The sequence below is a fragment of the Xenopus tropicalis genome, chromosome 2, assembly GCF_000004195.4.
Source record: "Xenopus tropicalis strain Nigerian chromosome 2, UCB_Xtro_10.0, whole genome shotgun sequence".
NCBI lineage: Eukaryota > Metazoa > Chordata > Amphibia > Anura > Pipidae > Xenopus > Xenopus tropicalis.
Window position 1 is genome coordinate 64549914 of NC_030678.2, and position 20724 is coordinate 64570637.

Below are 20724 nucleotides of genomic sequence, written 5' to 3' on the forward strand. Positions count from 1 at the left end.
AATCAGGGCCCACCTGATTTTTTCCCGGTTCCCTGCCAGCCCAGTCTGACCCTGCATGTATAAAAACTACATAGAACACAGATTGCAATGGACTCAACTTAGAATGTGCCTTCAGTTATGATGGAATTCTGGGAAAAATGCTGAGGCTTTTAATGGTTTCAATTGTTATTGTCAATTTGTGAGGACAACAAAAAACAATATAAAATTTCCCTTGGATGATGTTAGATTTTGTATCTCAGATGTAATTACAAATGCTGGCACTAAACACAGATATAATACTCGGCTGAAAGGGTTCAAACAATGCTTTGAGGAAAATATCCGTAACACCATGTAAAACTAAATACATACAAAAAGAGCTTGTCTTTTCTCATAAGCAATTTTTTAAAACGTCCCTCCCCAAGCTTGCTGTGTAACCCTGCCCCCTGAATGGGCCAGTCAGAGCCACACGCTTTGTTACTGAAGGACAAGGGATGCGCCTAATGTGAGGATATGTTCAGAGTCGGGAACGCGCACGCAGGTCTCTGCCCTAATGCGGGGCAAGAGCTGAAAGGAAGACAGCTCTGAAAAGGCTGTCATAAGAGAACTGGTACCTACACCATACACGGGGCTTGCTTTCAAGAAAAACAGAGGTCAATATCGACCTATGGTGTGAAAAACGAAAAACACCGCTTCCTTCTCCTTTGTGAGAGCATTCATTGTGCGGGTTGAATCCACTCCCATCACCTCGGCTGAATTACGCCCGTACATTGATCAGCAGCTCTCCCTTGAACAGATGCCCTCATAGCGTTAAGCTCAATCGTTGCTCCACTCTGGATTTAAGAGCAGTACCCTTGCGCTGGAAGCAGCGGTCATCAGCGCTCTTTCTAACATCAGCACCAAAGCTTGCCACCTTCGCCTTTTCCACACAGGTGCAAGGTGGAAGCTGCAGAGCCACGGAGGGGAGAGCAGCACTATAGGAGCGAGTCCCAACAGACGGACCCCGAAAACTGCGTTGGTACCTAACAGAAGGATATGACAGGTCAGCAATGCGGCTCAAGGATACCGGTGGTGGCGGGCGGGGGTGGGCGGATTCTTGTCATCTAAGCACTTAGGTTTGGGCCTTGGTATGGTGGTGCTGCACAGGATAATAAGGACAGTGTATTTATTTGTACCAGGTGTTTGTGTCCAAGCACTAAGCAGCACCCCTCTTTTTATTATCTTCACCATTCCTCCTGCCAGAGGATGTTACTGCTACGGTACCTGCAACTCGCTTTTACTGTTGCATATATTTTCTCTTTGTGTGAACGCCCCCCCCCTTATGTATTCACTTCATCATTCATCATTCATTGCATCTGAGTATGCTTTCCTATGTCCCATTCTCCTATTCTATACAATAAATGACTCTTTATCTTTTCTTTGTTAGTGCTGTTTCCAGTGCATACCCTTTCCTTATAGAATATATTTTCTCATTTATATATGTGCCATAATTATAGTTGGCACAATCAACTTACTCCCTTCTGGTGTCATGTCATTGTAGTGACTGTGCTTTCTGTTTAGAGGCCGTGGAATTGCCTAAAACAGAGTTATTGCTAATATTTTGTCATGAGATACCAAACGGCTAGTATTTACCAATTTTCATAACCTGGCCAGTACAATGATTTTTTGGTGCCAGTTTATTAATAGGAAAGAAAAACAAAGATAGGATAGTCAGTATTTCTTCCAGCAATGGAGAGACCCCTGAAACACAATGGTCCTACTCAAAGGACCAATTTGAGAAATTATCTGAAGCAGTTCAGTGGCAGGCAATGGCCTTGGAGGGACCAGTATTGTCACACTTCCTTAGATTTTGTGTTAAGCCTTATGGGATGAGCCATTTATTATGAGTCTAGTTAACTATTTTTTGTATCACTTACACGGATACATACATAGGAAATGCTTTCTTATAAGTAGGCCACTGAGTTGGCTAATTTTAAGCTATGCATCAGCTAAAATGATGTGGACTGTGTGATTCCACTATGATTTCAGCATAATCTCTAGAGCATGAGCAGGCAATATAAATTCTATGCAGAACTTCATGGAGAGTGATATTTTGATTATAACTACTTTATATAGTAACATTGGTAGATCTTTGTAAAGTACATTTGCCGTCAAAATGTTTTCAGTTTTCATGATTATGGTGTAGTGGTTTGCAATACTACCTTGCAGCTTTGTGGTCCTTGTCTTAAATCCAGCCAGGGCAGTATCCATAATGGGTTAGTATGGAAGGGACTGATCATGTATAATCTATGTAAAAGCACTGCAGAACATGCCAGCACTATATATAGAGAGGATGATAATTTATTTATGCTTTCCCATTACTACTTTAATTATATTTTGGGGTCAACAGCCTCAAAACAAAATACATTTTTGTAATAGAGACTTTCACTTGAAGCCTTACTTTCTAGGGTGTTTCCAGTCTATGGTTCTTATCAAATTCTTAGGCTGGGAACACCCTGGAAAGTGATATAGACCATAGATTTTAAGCTTCACTGAGCCAGGGCCTGATGGGAATGTTTTTATACCAATTTAATGAAGCAGGTGGAAACTTTGACAGTGGGGTTGCTGTAAATGTCATCATTTGGATTTTGCCAAGGCTTTTTGTACAGTGCCACATACATGACTGCGTCCTAAACTAGAGTTTTGGCAATGTTTTCTGTAAATATATAGGAAACTGCTAAAGGATCATGTACAGAGAGGGTGGTTGTCAATGGTCATTCACTACTTGCAGTAGGGTTCCTAGTATAGAGCCACAAGTCTCAGTATTGGGGCTATGTTAGGAAAATCAAGACATAGAAAGACTTAGGGATAATAAACTTGTAGCAAGAAATGCCAATGCATGGACATATAAGGTACTGAGCTGTATTGAAAGGGGTATAGATTATCGAAAGAAGCAATACTTCCAAATTTGCCCCCACAGGCCTCCATGTTGACAGTGCTGACCTATAACGTCTTCTACATACTACAAGGGTTTTGTGATGTTAATTTTTTTCAGTGGGATAGAAAAGAGCAATCATTATTTCTCATAATGGTCCTTAAAGTTAGAAAAACATAGATCAATATTCTACTAATTGGATAATGTGATACAAGTTGCAAACTTTGTACCAGGTCTAGCAACTCAGAACAACCAGAAGTTAGCTTTCAAACAGATATCCATTAAAGGAACAGTAACACCAAAAAATGAAAGTGTATAAAAGTAATTACAATATAATGTGCTGTCGCCCTGCATTTCTACAATTGATGTGTTTGCCTCAGAAAGACTACTATAGTTTATATAAGTAAGCTGCTGTGTAGCCATGGGGGCATCCATTCAAAGGAGAAAAGGCACAGGTTACTTAGCAGATAACAGATAAAACCCCTTATCTACTAGTTATCTGCTATGTAACCTGTGCCTTTTCTCCTTTTTTCCAGCTTGAATGACTGCCCCCATGGCTGCACAGCAGCTTATTTATATAGTAGCTTTTCTGTAGCAAAAACACCAGTTTTTTTTTGCAGAGCAACAGCACATTATATTTTAATTACTTTAAAACACTTTAATTTTTTATTGTTACTGTTTCTTTAAATTATACTGCCTTATTGGTTGCTTTTGGTTATTACACCTTGGTGCAAAATGTATACATTTATCCAAATTATAGTATTAATACTCTACTACCTCCTGTTTTCTTACTTGCTAAACTTAGCTCCAACTTTGCCTTTGCATGTGTCCTTGCAAAGAATTGGTGAATAAGGTATCATGTATTGTATTGTTTCCTTGAACATTCATCCTTATTATGCCCCCTTAAGGAAAAATGAAGAAAATAATAAAGCCTGTTGCTACATATTTTTAAAAGTCAGAACCACTTGGACAGGTTTGGTGTGTTATAGGAGAAAGTAGTGTTATGGCTATTATATAATACATCCGCCTACTCCAACCTTTATAGATGACATTTTTTGCTAACTAACTATTTTGAAAACATTTTTTATTTTGCTCAGTCTATTTTACTGAGTTTCATTTTTACACTGAACTGTTCCTTTAAGGAAAGTCTATTTGTTTATTGTTCCTCACAATTTCAAAATGGAATCAATTAACACCATAATTGCGTCAGTACACAGAAAGCATTGACTCCTTTCTGTAGACCTCTGTAGGGCATGTCAACCCCAAAAATACTTTTTTGCATAATAAAAGAAAACATCATTCTAAGCAATTTTCCAATGTGAAATACAGTTGCAAGAAAAAGTATGTGAACCCTTTGGAATTAAATGGATTTCTGCACAAATTGATTATAAAATGTGATCTGATCTTCATCTAAGTCACAACAATCACAGTCTGCTTAAACGAATACTGCACAAATAATTAAATGTTTCCATGTTTTTATTGAACATACCATGTAAACATTCACACTGCAGGTGGAATAGTAATAGTAAATAGTAATAATAAATAAATGTAATGTAAAGCTGTAATAAGCAAAGCTGCTTACAATTTTGTTTTCTTCTATTAGGCAAAAAATTATATTTTGCATTGCCTTGTCCTTTAAGGACACTATTCTTTATACCACAATGACCCCCATCACCTTGTTGGCAGCACTTTAAATTTCAAGCTCTTCTGTTTTGCCTGTTGACCTCTCCCCATACTATTATGAAACACCTAACGGTAAATGACCACAGCAAGAGCTGTTACCTACCCAGGCCAACAGCTGACTGATAGATTTGAAAAATTGAGATAGCGGTTTTCTCTGGCATATCTCCACCCTTCTTTTTTTTTTCTTTTTCTATATGCTTATCTGTGTTTAATTCAATTTTATAGAACACTAAAGGTCTGATTTACTAAAATTATTTTTTTTCTGGCCTTCAAAGTCATATAAACTTGACATGGTATAAACTCGAATTAAATTTGATCATTGTTGTATTCATAAAATGTCACAATAATACTGTTATCAGTCGGAAGAAAATTTAGACTTTACATTCAGAAATAAAAATTTTTTTGAAAGTATTAAATATTAAAAATTTGAGTTTAAACGTACGTTTGTTTCCATGAATTCCAAACAAGAATTGCTCCAGCAGCCAGTTTAGTAGCATTGGCGCTCATTCTTTGTTTCACTTGAAACTGCGTGAAATAAAAAAAATGATGGGATTAACTTTCCCTTGAAAATGTGTCAAATGAAAAACAATGATGGGATTAATTTCCTCCTGAAACTGTGTGAAATAGAAAATAATGATGGCATCAATTTCCCCATGAAACTCTGTGAAATAGAAAACAATGAGGTGATTAACTTCCCCTTGAAAATGTGTCAAGGACAGGCTGTCAGTAACTATTCCTCCACTATTCTAAGCCTTCATAGGACTCAATAGTACTCGACAGATCAAAGCTGCTCTCATAATTCGTAATTTATTAATGTTTAGTCAACTTTTTTTGCTAAAAAAGTCTATGATCAACCCATGCACATAAAAGAATTACTTCACAACCTTTTCAGTAGTTACTAAGATAATAACTTCATACACAGCACTTGTCACTTCAATGATATTGGGGGTGTGAGATCTAAATGCTAAATATCACATTAGGCTATGCGAAAATTAACACCTACTTGAGGCAGGCGGTAATTATAGAAAAGTACAGTTAATGAGCTTTTGGCAATAAAATATGGACTTTGCAGTGTTATTTATTCAAGTCTGTGTTGGCCCTAGAGTGATTCAGCCTTCAGTTTGCAGGGAAATGGGCATTTTCAGTACAGTAATTTTCCAAAAGTATTGGCATGTATGGCTAACATGGAGTGCATTTTTTTTGCACGCGGCAACTATTTATACACGGTGCGTTGATTAGTGCTCGTTCTGTCAAATACCGCATGAAAATAGTCTTCGCGACTAAAATAACGCACGCAGTATCACGCGGAAATTAACGCAAGCATGCTTTTAGTGAATCGTGTGTTAAGACATGAAAAATTAGACGCGATAAAAATTTTAACGCATGCTATAAATAACGCACGTTTTAACGCACTTTAGTGAATCAGCCCTTTTATGTTAAACCTTGGTATGAGACCATCAACCATCCTAATGACGAAGTGGGCATTCTTCTGTAGAGGGAAGCTTAATTCCAGTTCTTGATTGAATAGGACAGATCCACTTCCAATTGGTAACAGAGAGTATCTGTCATGTCCCACCTGAAATCCAGTCTGCAGTACTGGTTAGGTCCTTTAAAACTTCTTGGGTTTTCTCCCTTTGTCAAACCAATTGGGGGATTCTAGAGATAAACGCAGTCCTTTAATTTTTTTTGGAGACTGGGGTATTTGTAAAATGCTGTTTTTATTTGCTTCTCTGTTAAAAGGCTAGGCTCTGAATTTCAAAATAAAAAAATTCAGAAGTTTCTTATGTAAGGAATTAACAGAGGCATCAGGAACATTTTGTTACTGATGGAAGTACAGCTGAATCCTAGTTTTAGGTTTTCCAGCATAAATTCTGGGAAAACATGAAATAAAACATGAAATGTACTTGTGTGGATCTGGGGAAATAATAATGTAAATTACAAAGAAATCTGATGGCATAAAATTAGGGTTCTCTGTATTTCTCATATTTCAGTGGGTAGAGAAGAATTTTAATCTTCTAATAGCGGTCCATTTACGTGGGCTTAGAATAGGAGAAGTGATCAGTGTGCTGTCATAGCAGTAGTTTTCTGCTAGATAATGACTTATGTGGTGCCTTTTGGAGTTTCCTAGAGCAAGTGGCCAATGGTTTTCTTATGTTTTTTTCTTCTCCTCCCAGTCCTTCTAAAAGATCCAGGCTTACAAAGTTGTCACAGGAGCTGCCCATCTTGGATGTTGTTAGGAGTATCAATGACACACACACATGCTCAGTGTCCTGATGGCAGCCGTTGGAAAGCAAAGCTTAGGGGTCATTGCTAGTGATGAGCAAATTTTTTTGCCAGGCATGGTTTTGCAGCAAATTTCTACAATTAGCCATTCGTGATTTTTTTCACGACTGTGTAAAAAAAAGGGTGCACATATCAAAAAATTTGTAAAATTCAGGTGCCGCACAGCATCTGTGTTTTCTGTTTTTTTTGCCATTTTGCTAATTTTTCCATAGTTTTGTGAATTTTTCACCTAGGCGGAACAGGACAGATTCGCTCATCACAAATTATTTAGCAGAAAATGAGGTTTGCATCGTAATCAAATAAGCTGATTCTACAGGGCTGATTATTTCATTTTGATGTTAAATGCACTGATTGGAGTTGCCATCTAATTAGAATCTAACTTAATTACTAATTAACTACAGGGCTGAGGTTGCCTTGGGCTTAAACAGAAGCCCAAAACATGGTGTGTAGCATTTATATCCTACTTTTTTGTTAAGCTTTAGTTCTCCTTTAAAGGCATTCTGTCATGATTTTTATAGTATAGTTTTTATTACTATATTACACTGTTCACATTACAAATAATTTATTCTACCATTTAAAATGTTATTCTTGAACCAATAAATGTATTATTTTAAAGTTGAAATATTGGTTTGTAGGCAGCCATCTTACTGAATTGTGTCTGATTCTGAGCTTTCAGAAGGAGTCAGCACCCACACATTAGAACAGATTTCATTTAAGCTATTGTTTCTCCTACTCCATGTAACTTGGAGGAGTCATGACTTGAGTGGGTCAGACTTGGATTTTTACTTTTGAGTGCCTTTCTGATATCTACCACTAAGTGGGGCATGGTAACATTTTTAGCAATATCGGTGTCAGGTTGCAGCTATATTGCTACCTTGCCATTGTTGGTAATATCACTCCATCTTGCAGTGACTGAAACTTATCAGAGCACAAGTCACATGGCCATGGGCACCTGGAAAAGTAAGAATATGTCTAGCCCCATGTCAGATTTCATTAATTATAACAAAAATCTCTTTGCTTATTTTAAAGGAAAAGTAATGCTAAAAATTTTTAACTAAAAAATCTATTCTACCCTCCCCCAATAATTGCCTTATCCTGAAAACTATTTGTTATTTTGAATGCTTTAGAACAGTGCTGTCCAACTTCTGCGGTGCCGAGGGCCGGAATTTCTCTAGCATACATGGTGGAGGGCCGCTAATGGAAGCCAATTTTGACCACTCCCCTTTTTGAAACCACACCCACCTCAAACCACACCTATTTTATCACAATGGTGGTAGCACAGCAAATTCCCAAATACTTGGTGCTTACTGTGGGGATATCAACCATCATTCATGTGTGAAAGAATTATGTCATATTAAGATATACCCTTAAATTCCATATGCCTTCTCCTCCCCTGTGGATAGCAGAGCAACCCCCAGTACATAATTACACTCCTTAGGGACCATTTAATGGCTATTTCCAACTGCTAACAAACTCCCACAAACCCCTGCCAGGTTCACCTCCCACAAGCAGCATAGGGCAAGCAGAGTATGGCACACACAGGCAGCACTCTGCCTTTCCTATGCTGTCTGTGTGTGCCATACTCTGCCTGCCCTACCCTGCCTGTGTGTGCCATACCCTGCCTGCTCTACCCTGCCTGTGTGTGCCATACTCTGCCTGCCCTACCCTGCCTGTGTGTGCCATACTCTGCCTGCCCTACCCTGCCTGTGTGTGCCATACTCTGCCTGCCCTACCCTGACTGTGTGTGCCATACTCTACCTGCCCTATGCTGCCTGTGTGTGCCATACTCTGCCTGCCCTACCCTTCCTGTGTGTGCCATACCCTCCCTGCCCTATGCTGCCTGTGTCTGCCATACTCTACCTGCCCTATGATTGCTGTATGTGCCATACTCTGCCTGCCCTATGCTGGCTGTATGTGCCATGCTCTGCCTGCCCTACCCTGCCTGTGTGTACCATACCCTCCCTGCCCTAGGCTCCCTGTGTTAGCCATACTCTGCCTGCCCTACCCTGCCTGTATGTACCATACCCTCCCTGCCCAATTCTGCCTGTGTGTGCCATACTCTGCCTACCCTATGCTCCCTGTGTGTGCCATACTATGCCTGCCCTACCCTGCCTGTGTGTACCATACCCTCCCTGCCCTATGCTCCCTGTGTGTGCCATACACACAGGCAGCATAGTCCAGGCAGTACCTACATAGGTACCTACAGTACCTATGTCTGAGATGTGAAGAAGTGAACAATGGGGGTGATTACAGCCTGAGCCTGAGGTGTGAACACCTGCATGGGGTGAACAATGCAGGTATTAAAAGGTGTGAAAATCACAGGGGATTACATTTTTAAACAATACAGGAGGATTACAGCCTGAATCTGAGGTGAGAACCATGCAAGGGGCCAGTTAATCTCAGTACTGATATCATTTAAATCTTACACAAAGGTAAGCCATCAAAGCAGCCAGACAGGTGGGGGGCCACACAGAGGGGGGTCGCCAGTTGGACAGCACTGCTTTAGAAGAAAATACCTGTTAAACTTGGCTTGCGGTCATTTGAACAAAGCCGATATGGCCATGCAGGAGAAAGTATCGGGTGAAGAATCAACTATGCGGTGATCGATTGATCGAGCCTAGCCTGACTCCTTCCTATACAGAAGGAAGGCTAGGCTCGATCAGTCGATCGCCCGCATAGTGAACGCTTACCCGGAAACTTTCCCGGCATCGCCATATCGCCTTTGTTCAAATGACAGGAAGCCAAGTTTTTTACAGGTATTTTCTTCTAAAGCATTCAAAATAACAAATAGTTTTCAGGATAGGGCAATTAATGGGGGAGGGTAGAATAGATTTTTTAGTTAAAAATTTTTAGCGTTACTTTTCCTTTAAAAATCGATTTCAGTGCAGTACTATTAACTGATGTATTTTGGAAAAAAAAAACATGTTTTCCCATTACAGAATCCTTTTAAGTAAGCAGCATATAAAAGGTCTCTAATCATTCTAAGTAGGGATGCACTTAATCACTATTTTGGGATTCAGGATTTGACAGAATCCCAAATCCTTTAGGAAAGATTTGACTGAATATGAATCCAAATCCTAACTGTCACATGCTAATCAAGGACCAAAACATTCATAACGAACTGCACGGTGAAAAACTTTCAACTGTGATTACATGACAAAGTCACATGAATTAAGGATTCGGTTCGGCCAGGACCATGGGTAGAAATACCTGGGTAGAATGCCGATTGTGTCTCTATCTTGGCAAACTTTCTGGGTGTTTGATTTTCTGGTTATCGACTCTTTGTCTGTTCCTGACTATTTTAATTGCTGCATGCCTTGACCTCTGTCTGATATTTGGATTTTAACCCTTGAAATATCTTGCTATTGGATTTTAGCCTGTTCTGCCTATTTAACCATGTCAGCTTCCTCTTTGGTACATAGCATCTTGTAGCTCTTGTTTGAAAACTCTATTTTAGTTGGCTTTTACATTCTATACCAAGCCGTTTTAGTTCATCAGTCTTTACCAGATAAAGTTGTTTTAAGGTTATAGTCTACCAAGCTCAACCCCTCCAAATAATAATTTTCTCATAATAATAATATTAATACTACAAAAGTACTTTGTATTTAACCCCAATTAACTCATATTAATCAATATTAGTGGCAAAACAATCCCATTGGGTTTTTTAATATTTACCGTATATACTCGAGTATAAGCCTAGGGTGGGAAATGCAGCAGCTACTGCTAAGTTTCAATAATCAAATAAATAATAAAAGGACACTCAGTGTAACCCCCTGTGAACTCTTTATAAATATATCATGTTGGCAGCTGCAGATTATGGAAAGGTGGATGGAGGACCCTTTGACCCTCCAGCCTTGAAGAGTTACAGCACTGCTGATAACTTCAGGGAAAGAAAAATACTACAGCAGCAGACAAAAGCAGGTTTTACTATGGGGCTAGGTTAAATGAATAAACAGCATGGAGTTGGAGAGAGAAAAGTTTGCTTCATAGTTTTCATTGTTTAACCTCTTATTATTATTTTTTTTAACTGCCCTCTCTGTCCCACTCCTGCCTTTCCTGTCTCTATGCCCTCTCTGTCCCACTCCTGCCTTTCCTGTCTCTATGCCCCTCTGTCCCGCTCCTGCCTTTCCTGTCTCTATGCCCCTCTGTCCCGCTCCTGCCTTTCCTGTCTCTATGCCCTCTTTGTCTCACTCCTGCCTTTCCTGTCTCTATGCCCCTCTGTCCCGCTCCTACCTGCCCTGTCTCTATGCCCTCTCTCTCCCACTCCTGCCTTTCCTGTCTCTATGCCCCTCTGTCCCGCTCCTGCCTGCCCTGTCTCTATGCCCTCTCTGTCCCACTCCTGTCTTTTCCTGTCTCTATGCCCCTCTGTCCCGCTCCTGCCTGCCTTGTCTCTATGCCCTCTTTGTTTCACTCCTGCCTGCCCTGTCTCAATGCCCTATCTGTCCCGCTCCTGCCTTTCCTGTTTCTATGCCCTCTCTGCCCAACTCCTGCCTGTCCTTTCTCTGTGACCAGTCTGTCAATTCTGTTTCCTGATTTTCAGCCTCACCCCTTGTATAGTTACATTTTTGTGGAATGTAGTGTAGGTAGGTAGCAATCAGTATGTGGAACTTTAGTTCGTATTTGTAATTATCACGCAATGAGTACAACTCTGCATCTGCAGATGGTTTGAACAAGAAGAACTAAAGTTCCACATACTGATCGCTACCTAAGGAAGCCCAGAATATATATATATACACATACCGTATATACTCGAGTATAAGCTGAGGGTGACTTTTTCAGCACATTTTTGGTGCTGAAAAACTCGGCTTATACTCGAGTATATACGGTAACTGATTTTTGCAGACCTAAGCTATGGTGATCCAACTTACAGAAAATTCTCTTATCCAAAATAACTCCAGGTCCCAAGCATATCAGATTATTATCCTATACCTATATATCTCTATATAATATACAAAAGTCATCGATAGCCGGTAAATTATGTTCTTATTAACAGTGCTTAGTGATGTGAATCACATGACTCACTGAAACTTGTGTATAATCATACATTCTCTCCAAAAAACAACCTTAACTAGACTTTCTTCATAACTCATTTTTTCTATTCCCTTTATCAATTTCCTGTAGTTGCATATTTCTGTGCTCTACACCCAGAACTACAAAGCATACTTTGCAGGTGACCTGATCAAGCACCTTCTGCACCTCCTCCCAGAAATGGATGATGTGGTATATGGTCCCTAAGATGTGTAATTATGTGCTGGGGGTTGCTGTGCTATCCACAGGGGAAGAGGAGGCATAGGGATTTAAGGTTGTGTCTTAATATGGCATAATATAATTCTATCACATATGAATGAAGGGTGATATCCCTACAGTGAGCACCAACCATTTGGGGTATTTGGGGCATTAATGTGGGTATAGTCTTAAAAGCTCTTGTGATAACATGGGTGTGGTTTTAAGTGGGTGTGGCTTAAAAAGGGGGAGTGGTCAAACTGGCTTCCATTATCGACCCTCTACTGCGTTGGCCAGAAAAATTCCGGCCCTCGGTACCACAGAAGTTGGACAGCGCTGGCCTAGAACATCCATCTCTGGTGGCAGGAGCAGAAATTTATAAATATTTGATAGAAGGGCTCTTTAAGGCCATCCCTTCTTTGCTAGATTCTTAAATGAAGATAGAGAGGGGCTGTCGAACCTATTAACAAAGTGTCTTGTAAGTCTTATTTGTCTTATTTGTAGATAGAAGTATAATTTTACAGTGATATCTGGATTCATATATTGTATATCTTCATAGTGGGGAGGTTGTAAAGTATCACAAGTAACAAAATCAAGGACCTTAAAAAAATCTTTATCCTTCCAGAGATTTGTGTATTCTGGGGGGAAATGCAGGATTCTGAATTACAAGGGTTAATAAGAAATTACAGCAGACTAGGCTATATCTATTCTCAAGTCTCTTCCACGCTGTTTTGGTTGAATTAAGAATTGTTTTAGGAGGATTTGTAAGGAAACTTGAGCTAAATAGGAGTGCTCCCGAATGTATAGGGTGGAGATAGGCATCTTCTATCTTGGGCCATAAGGGATTACTATTAAAGGACTGACTGCCAAAGTTGGACCTACTTATTTGATCTTTTAACCCATCTGGGGTTTCAAGGCCCTTTTTTTTACTGCTATCAAGTCAATATACTCCAACCCAACTACTTATCTTAAACTCCTAGGCGCATTAGGGAAAGCTATGGCAATCATTAACGGAACAAGACAAGGATGCCCCCCTCCTGTACGCATTAAGTATAGAGCCACTTGCAGCTTACATTAGGAATCATAAGAACATCAAAGGGATTATGGTATCCAATATAAAGTAACAAAATTGATCTTTTTGCAGACAATGTTTTAGGGTAAAGACACATGGATCTACTAGTAACAGCTACTTTTTCATGCTACTTAACTTCATAAAATACCCTGCCATAGACAATAATGAGAATTGCCTCTGCTAAAACACACGTAGTGACAGTTATCAGTAAATTATCAGCAGGGTCTATTTTAGTAGCCGTGACAAATAGATGCTACTAATAGGTCTGTGTGTTTCCGCCCTTATTGTCCTTAACCACCAGGTACTACTCTACCGATTCTCTACACCAGGTTCTACTCTACCTATTCTTCACAGAGTACTGAATACATATGACAAATTATCTGGTTACAAAATTTACATATAAATAAATCAGAAGCTCCCCATTTTTATGCCTGCAATAATGGAAGAAGCACTACAGTCTAAATTTTGTTATAAGTGGAGAAAATTAAATATAAAAAAATCTGTTTTGTTTTTTAAAAAGGGATGTCAATGAAAGATTCTGCTGGAGAAGCTCTATTAACTGATGCGTTTGGAAAAAAACATGTTTTTCCCATTACAGTATTGCTTTAAGGGCCTCTATTGTTCTTGTATTTGTACTTTTTTGCATTTTTCTTACTGTTTGCAGAGAAACTCTTGAAAACATAAATAAAATCCAAGTAGGCTTCTGGATATGTGATGAACTGATGATTTTAGCCGTGTGTAGAGGTTACACAACAAACACCCTCTGTGTACATCTATTCGGTGGGGGTAATTCAGCTGTGGATTACACTGTATTATAAAGACCCTTTCTTTAAATGTATGGGGTAATTTATTATGTCCTTGTATAGACATAAAAAGTGCTTGCCACTGTTAAACTCTTACAGATGTGAAACAGAATTGCAGCAGTGTGACTTTAAATTGTGAAGATGCCTGTGCTGCAGAATACAGCTGCTGTTTGGTTTAAAAGGATTTTGAAACTGGTACAAATATTTAACCATTTTTAGAAATGCATGTGTATGTGTGTGTGAGGGGGGGGGGTACAACTGCAATGCATGGGATAGGATAGTTGAATACATTGCAGTTCACAATACTATTAGTTTGTGCCAGCATGGTTTTATGCGTAACAGATCTTGCCAGACTAATTTAGTTGCCTTTTATGAGGAGGTGAGCAGGAACCTTGATGCTGGAATGGCAGTTGATGTCATCTACTTAGATTTTTCTAAAGCGTTTGATACAGTACCTCACAGAAGGTTAATGATCAAATTGAGGAATATTGGCCTAGAACATAATATTTGTAATTGGATAGTGAACTGGCTGAAGGATAGAGTACAAAGAGTGGTGGTAAATGGAACATTTTCTAATTGGGCCAGTGTGGTTAGTGGAGTACCGCAGGGGTCAGTCCTTGGTCCTTTGCTTTTTAACTTGTTTATTAATGACCTGGAGGTGGGCATAGAGAGTACTGTTTCTATTTTTGCTGATGACACTAAATTGTGCAAAACTATAAGTTCCATGCAGGATTCTGCCGCTTTGCAGAGCGATTTGACAAAATTGGAAAACTGGGCAGCAAACTGGAAAATGAGGTTCAATGTTGACAAGTGCAAAGTTATGCACTTTGGTAGAAATAATATAAACGCAAACTATCTACTGAATGGTATTGTGTTGGGGGCATCCTTAATGGAGAAGGATCTAGGGGTTTTTGTAGATCACAAGTTGTCCAATTCCAGGCAGTGTCATTCTGTGGCTACTACAGCAAATAAAGTGCTGTCTTGTATAAAAAAGGGCATTGACTCAAGGGATGAGAACATATTTTTGCCTCTTTATAGGTCCCTGGTAAGGCCTCACCTTGAGTATGCAGTGCAGTTTTGGGCTCCAGTCCTTAAAAAGGATATTAATGAGCTGGAGAGAGTGCAGAGACGTGCAACTAAACTGGTAAAGGGGATGGAAGATTTAAGCTATGAGGTTAGACTGTCGAGGTTGGGGTTGTTTTCTCTGGAAAAGAGGCGCTTGCGAGGGGACATGATTACTCTGTACAAGTACATTAGAGGGGATTATAGGCAGTTGGGGGATGTTCTTTTTTCCCATAAAAACAATCAGCGCACCAGAGGTCACCCCTATAGATTAGAGGAACAGAGCTTCCATTTGAAGCAGCGTAGGTGGTTTTTCACGGTGAGGGCAGTGAGGCTGTGGAATGCCCTTCCTAGTGATGTGGTAATGGCAGACTCTGTTAATGCCTTTAAGAGGGGCCTGGATGAGTTTTTGAACAAGCAGAATATCCAAGGCTATTGTGATACTAATATCTACAGTTAGTATTACTGGTTGTATATATATAGTTTATGTATGTGAGTGTATAGATTGGTTAGTATAGGTTGTGTGCTGGGTTTACTCGGATGGGTTGAACTTGATGGACAATGGTCTTTTTTCAACCCTATGTAACTATGTAACTACTATGTACTATGGAGGTTGGTATACTTGGGAAATTTTATTTGCTTCAGAGACACTGTATGAACACTCTTCTCTGTGTGTCTGCTGTAGTATGTGTGTCTGGCCCAATTTACATGGCATGGGGGTAATGGCAGTGACATTAGTCTTAATAGTCAGGGACATAGCTAGACACCCAGACACATTTTTACGAATATTGGTATTCCTTCATTTATTTGTGCCTCTTGTTTTGTCAAATCTGGTGCCAGTGGCATTGCATGTCCCAGGGAGGGTAAAAACCCTTTAAATACTGTTTACAAAACGTGCATGTGTCAAATGCAGATGTAATAAGTGCTGCTAAAGACAAAAGCAGTGTAACTGCATCACTGTTTAGGAAATATCTACTGTAAAAGTACTTTTATAGTTTACAATATATCATGTCAGATTACTTTGAATTAAAAGCTCATGGGGTTACAGGATGTAATAAATATATTGCAAAAGAAAGCCCTGGTCCTTTTAGTTATGACAGATGTTTACAATTTTCATGTTTGGATCTGAAATTGTAATTTTTCCCAAATTAAGTCACGATACCGAAGCTTGAATGAATAACAAAACTTTCCTACTCGTTGCGACAATAAGATTTTGTCACACAAATTGTCGCAAAGCACGAAAAAGTTGCGGAAATTAACGAAAAAATTGCAGAAAATACGCACAGTTCTAAAACTTACAAAAATACGAATTTTTAGCATTCGTACCCAATCGTACTTAATCGTAATGAATAGGTAATAGGGAAAATGTGTTGATTTTGCAGTATTTGAAGTGACAATCGTAACAACTTAAATATGCTTATTTACAAAAAATAAATATCAAAAATTGATACAGGTCTTCTGAACAGTTTCATATCATATGGTACACAATGAGATCATTGATTTTTATTGAAGCTCTGAGCTGTGCTTCATCTTTATCCAGTGCAAAAAACATGCAAACACACATTAAGTGCAAGGATGCAAAAATTAACTTGTTTTGAGAAAAGCAAAGCCCCTATTTCCCAACCAGAAGGCCCGCAGGAGGCAAAGGACTTCAGACCCTTCCCTGCAAGGCTACAGAGTGGTTTGCTCAACAGGCCGGTTTTCAGGGGGAGAAGAAGCCTGATGGACACACATCTCCCCCTAGATTCTTGCAAAGACAGTTATATTTCACCAAATACTAAAAAAAAAACAAAAACAAAAAAAAACATTTTAAAAATCTAAAGTAAAATATAATCTAAACTGAAAAAAATAAACTGATGGAAATTTACTCAGAGTGGCTTACCTTTAAAATCACCTGTTCTGGTTCAGCTTCTATTTCTTCATGTAGAGCAGCTTGTGTGGTGGGGGCAGCCCCTATTGGTTTATTCTTTAGTTTTAGTGTGCGTGTGTGTCTGGCCTGGAAGGGGTGACAGGTAAATGATCACAGGCCTAGGGGCACTTAATTTGCAAATCTGGCCCTGCTACCTGTATTCTAAGTCTCAAGATGAGAGTTGCTATTAGTGGTATAAAAATGCAAATATTTCAGAAACAGCTTAAATCAAAAAATAGTAAATTGCAAAAGTGCTCAGAGAAGAGCTCTGAGTTTATATTAATTCATTTTGTTGATTTAGAGTCACCATTAAGATTAAGTGCAGTAAACAAGTTGGTTTGTTTGTATGTCTTATTTGACCTGGAATACATTTTACACCATTTTCTACATTCCAATCCCTGAGTCCTGAAAAGTATAAATTTAAGGGACATGGAAGATATATATCAGAATCCTATGCAAATTAGCGTTAATGAATTTTAGGTGCATAGTTTTTGAGAAGGTTAGTGCTTCATAACAATATAACATATCCAAGTATACAGATATCCATTGTTGACATGTAGTATGTTTTATATGTTATGTAGTATGTAGTACTCCACAAGCAAAGAGCATTATACAGTGAGAACAATTGATACTAGCACAACAAACACATAATATCATGAGGCAGTGAATACTGGCTCAACAAGCATGATATACATTAAGAAGCAGTGAGTACTGAGAAACCCAGGCATGTTATAATTAAGCAGTGGCGCCCAAAACACATTGTTTACAGGTAAAGGAAGATGGTTCTGGCACTCCAAAGTACATTACATGTAGTGAGAAAGAATTGGCATAGGTACCCTGAGCAAAAATATCTTAGTGTACATATACTTGCATACACATAACTTCCTTCAAACATAGGCAGGCAGATAGGAAGCTGGTAGAAGGAATCACTGGTAGTTCAGGAGACAACATCAGAACATATCCACAGGGCACTTTAAACGCCCCTTTGGGTGCTATGACAGCATTCTTTTCATATGCTCTCCAATAATGTCCTCTCTCACTTCCTAATTCCTTATACAAATAATATAGCCAACTATACCTTCTTGCTTTATTTTCCTTATGGGCTTGCCTAATGGAAATATTTAGAGCTGAATATTTGTGCTCTTGCGTTATTTTCCTAAGCTTCTCAGAAAGTATTATTGACCCTGCAGTTTTAGGCATGCTTTGTCAGCTATTGTTTCTCTAGCAGGCTTTTAGCAATATATGACGGAAGCCTTCATTAGTGTTATCATGCCATTAGAAGAAAAAGTTCCTTGGTTTAGTGCTACTGTTAGGAAAAAATGCATCATCCCTGGGGAAGAATATTTTAATGCAGTTATGTGCGAAGAAGAGCATAATTGCAAAATTGTTATCCTGCTACACATGCACAAATCTAAATGTGAAGACAGACACCTGGAAAAGGGGGGTACTGCATTAGTTTCTTTCCCCAGGCCAGTGCATTGTTTTCCTAAATAGAGCATTGGTCTGGGGAAAAACATTGTGATTACATGCATTAGGAGGATGCCGCGTCAATATTACTGAGTCTTGCCCAGTTTTCCTAATTAGGGAAACCAGGCAGGAGGTTTTGACCTGGGCAGCCCTTCCGAAAACTGGGCTGTCGGGGTCAAAACATGACAGGTGGCAACCCTAGTCAGATGTTTTTTGAACATTTTGTGCTCTCTCAATTTAGGGGCGTTTCTGGGGGGAGGGGGTGGTTTAGTTTACCTAGGAAAATAAAATCTTGTTTTTTCATGAGAACCTGAACTTTCCCCCAATTTACAAGCTCAAAGAAGAAATCAACCTTCTAATTCTCCAAAGATGTCAAAATCAACCACTTTAAACTCAAAATTCCTCTAATACACAATAGAAAAAATCCAATCTAATAAATATGAATGCCTATAGTTTGATTCCCAATATACACAGATTTACCAAACTATATGGCATACTGAGTCACCCAAATGAAAACAGTGAATATGAAGTTTCACATCTGACACTATAGCTTCTGCAATATAAGACCTGGTATATGTATAATGTGCCATAAGGCCCGCAAACAGTGCGAAGACCCCATAAAACCATATGTTTTCCAAAAGTACACAGTCTGACAAAACCAAAATGGGTAAATACTCCTTTCTACTACTTTACTTTAGCTATGCTAAGGGGCACATTTACAAAAGCACGAACGCTTGAGCGTATTTTTGCCGTTTTTTTCGGGCGTCCGCACGACTTTTTCGTATGGCGCACGACTTTTTCGTACAGCGCACGACTTTTTCGGACGTTTGCACGAAAAAATCGGAAAGGTTTTACCGCTGTTTACAATTGTTTGGTACGAAAATTTAGTGATTTTTGGATCGCCAATATGATATTATCGTGACTAATACGATTTTTTCGTAAGCATTTTCGTGATATTTGCGATCTTCCGAAATTTTCATTTCCAATACGATTTTTTCCCATTCGTGATTCGGATTCGTGGATTAGTAAATGTGCCCCTAACTGTAGTGTTTTTTTTATAAAATTTCTAAAAATCATAACAAAGCTTGCATTTTACCCCATTATAGACCCCATGTTTCGTAATGTAGCAACTAAAAACATTCTAAATATGCCATGGGCCTACTGAACAGTTTGATTCCAAATATGCATAGAACAAACAATCTGACATACAGAGGCATGCAAACAAAAATAATGCATATAAATTTTTATGTCTGACATTCTGGCTGCTGCAATATAAGCACAAGGTACGTTTATTATGTGCCATAAGACCCCCTAACAGTATGGAGACCCTAGAAAACCAGATATTTTCCAAAAGTACCTATTATGACAAAATGAAAAAAGGTATACATCTCTCTACTGCAGACTACCAAAGAGCAAAACTATACTAAACACAACCGTTTTTATGAAATTTCTGAATTCACCACAAAGCTTGCATTTTACCTCATTCTATACCCCACATATTGTAATGTCCCATTATCAAACATGCTAAATATGAACACCAGTGGTCTACTGAACAATTTGATGCCCAATATGAATAGATTTACCAAACTATTTGGTCCAATAAAACCACAAAAATCAATGCTTTTTTTTGCCTACTGTAATCAGCAGTCAGAATCACAGTTCAGATTATGATTGTCATCTCAGTAAAAATGCTTTGTTGTTACACTTTTAGTTATTGTTGAATGCCTGTGTGGACAGTCTTACTTCTTTCAGTGTTACCTGTATATTTTGTTTCTACAATATTTTAAATAGAAGTACACACTACTGTGCTTTATTTGAGCTGTCGGTTCAGTATCCGGCCAAATCTTTTACAAAGGATTTAGTGTATGCCTGAACCCAAAAATAGTGGATTTGGTGCATTCCCTAAATATAAATAGAAAGCAATTGAAATAAGTATGTCTGGGTTTGAAATTTAACAAGACCTTTTAAATATAGCTTTTATATATATTTTAATGAGAAAATTCACCTACGATGGGCGATATCGGGCTAATTCGATTAATTACAATGGCGGGCAGAGCGCATCGGCCCCCAATCCAGCTATAAATCAAACCTACCCCATTGGGATCTGGCCAATTTTAGGCTAGCTATTGATCAGGTAGCCCCGTCGGGTCTGAAGGACCCAAATTGCCAGCCGAAATCTGCCTGTGTATGACCTCCTTAACTTTTTTCTTTCATATTACTTTACTGCTCATGTGCACAGCCCTGATCAGCCGCAAGGGGGCCTTGGGAGTTGATAAGATGGCAACTTGGCACTCATTAGAAAAGTTCATTGAGTAGGTGAGTTTTTTATTGA

General features: G+C 38.9%; 1 protein-coding gene across 15 annotated transcripts in view; it reads left to right on the top strand.

Annotated features, from left to right (window-relative positions):
* Positions 1–464: 464 nt before the first annotated feature.
* nfasc (neurofascin) overlaps positions 465–20724 on the top strand; it is a 136010-nt gene continuing 115750 nt past the window's right edge. For 6 of the 15 annotated variants that reach the window (XM_004910696.4, XM_031896833.1, XM_031896831.1 and 3 more), the window contains exon 1: positions 466–1018. In XM_004910696.4, the coding sequence (XP_004910753.1) occupies positions 1012–1018 (7 nt within the window). In that variant the 5' untranslated portion in view covers positions 466–1011. Of the gene's footprint in view, positions 1019–20724 lie in introns of all 15 variants that reach the window. The other 9 variants (XM_031896835.1, XM_031896837.1, XM_031896838.1 and 6 more) reach the window with 4 other exon arrangements.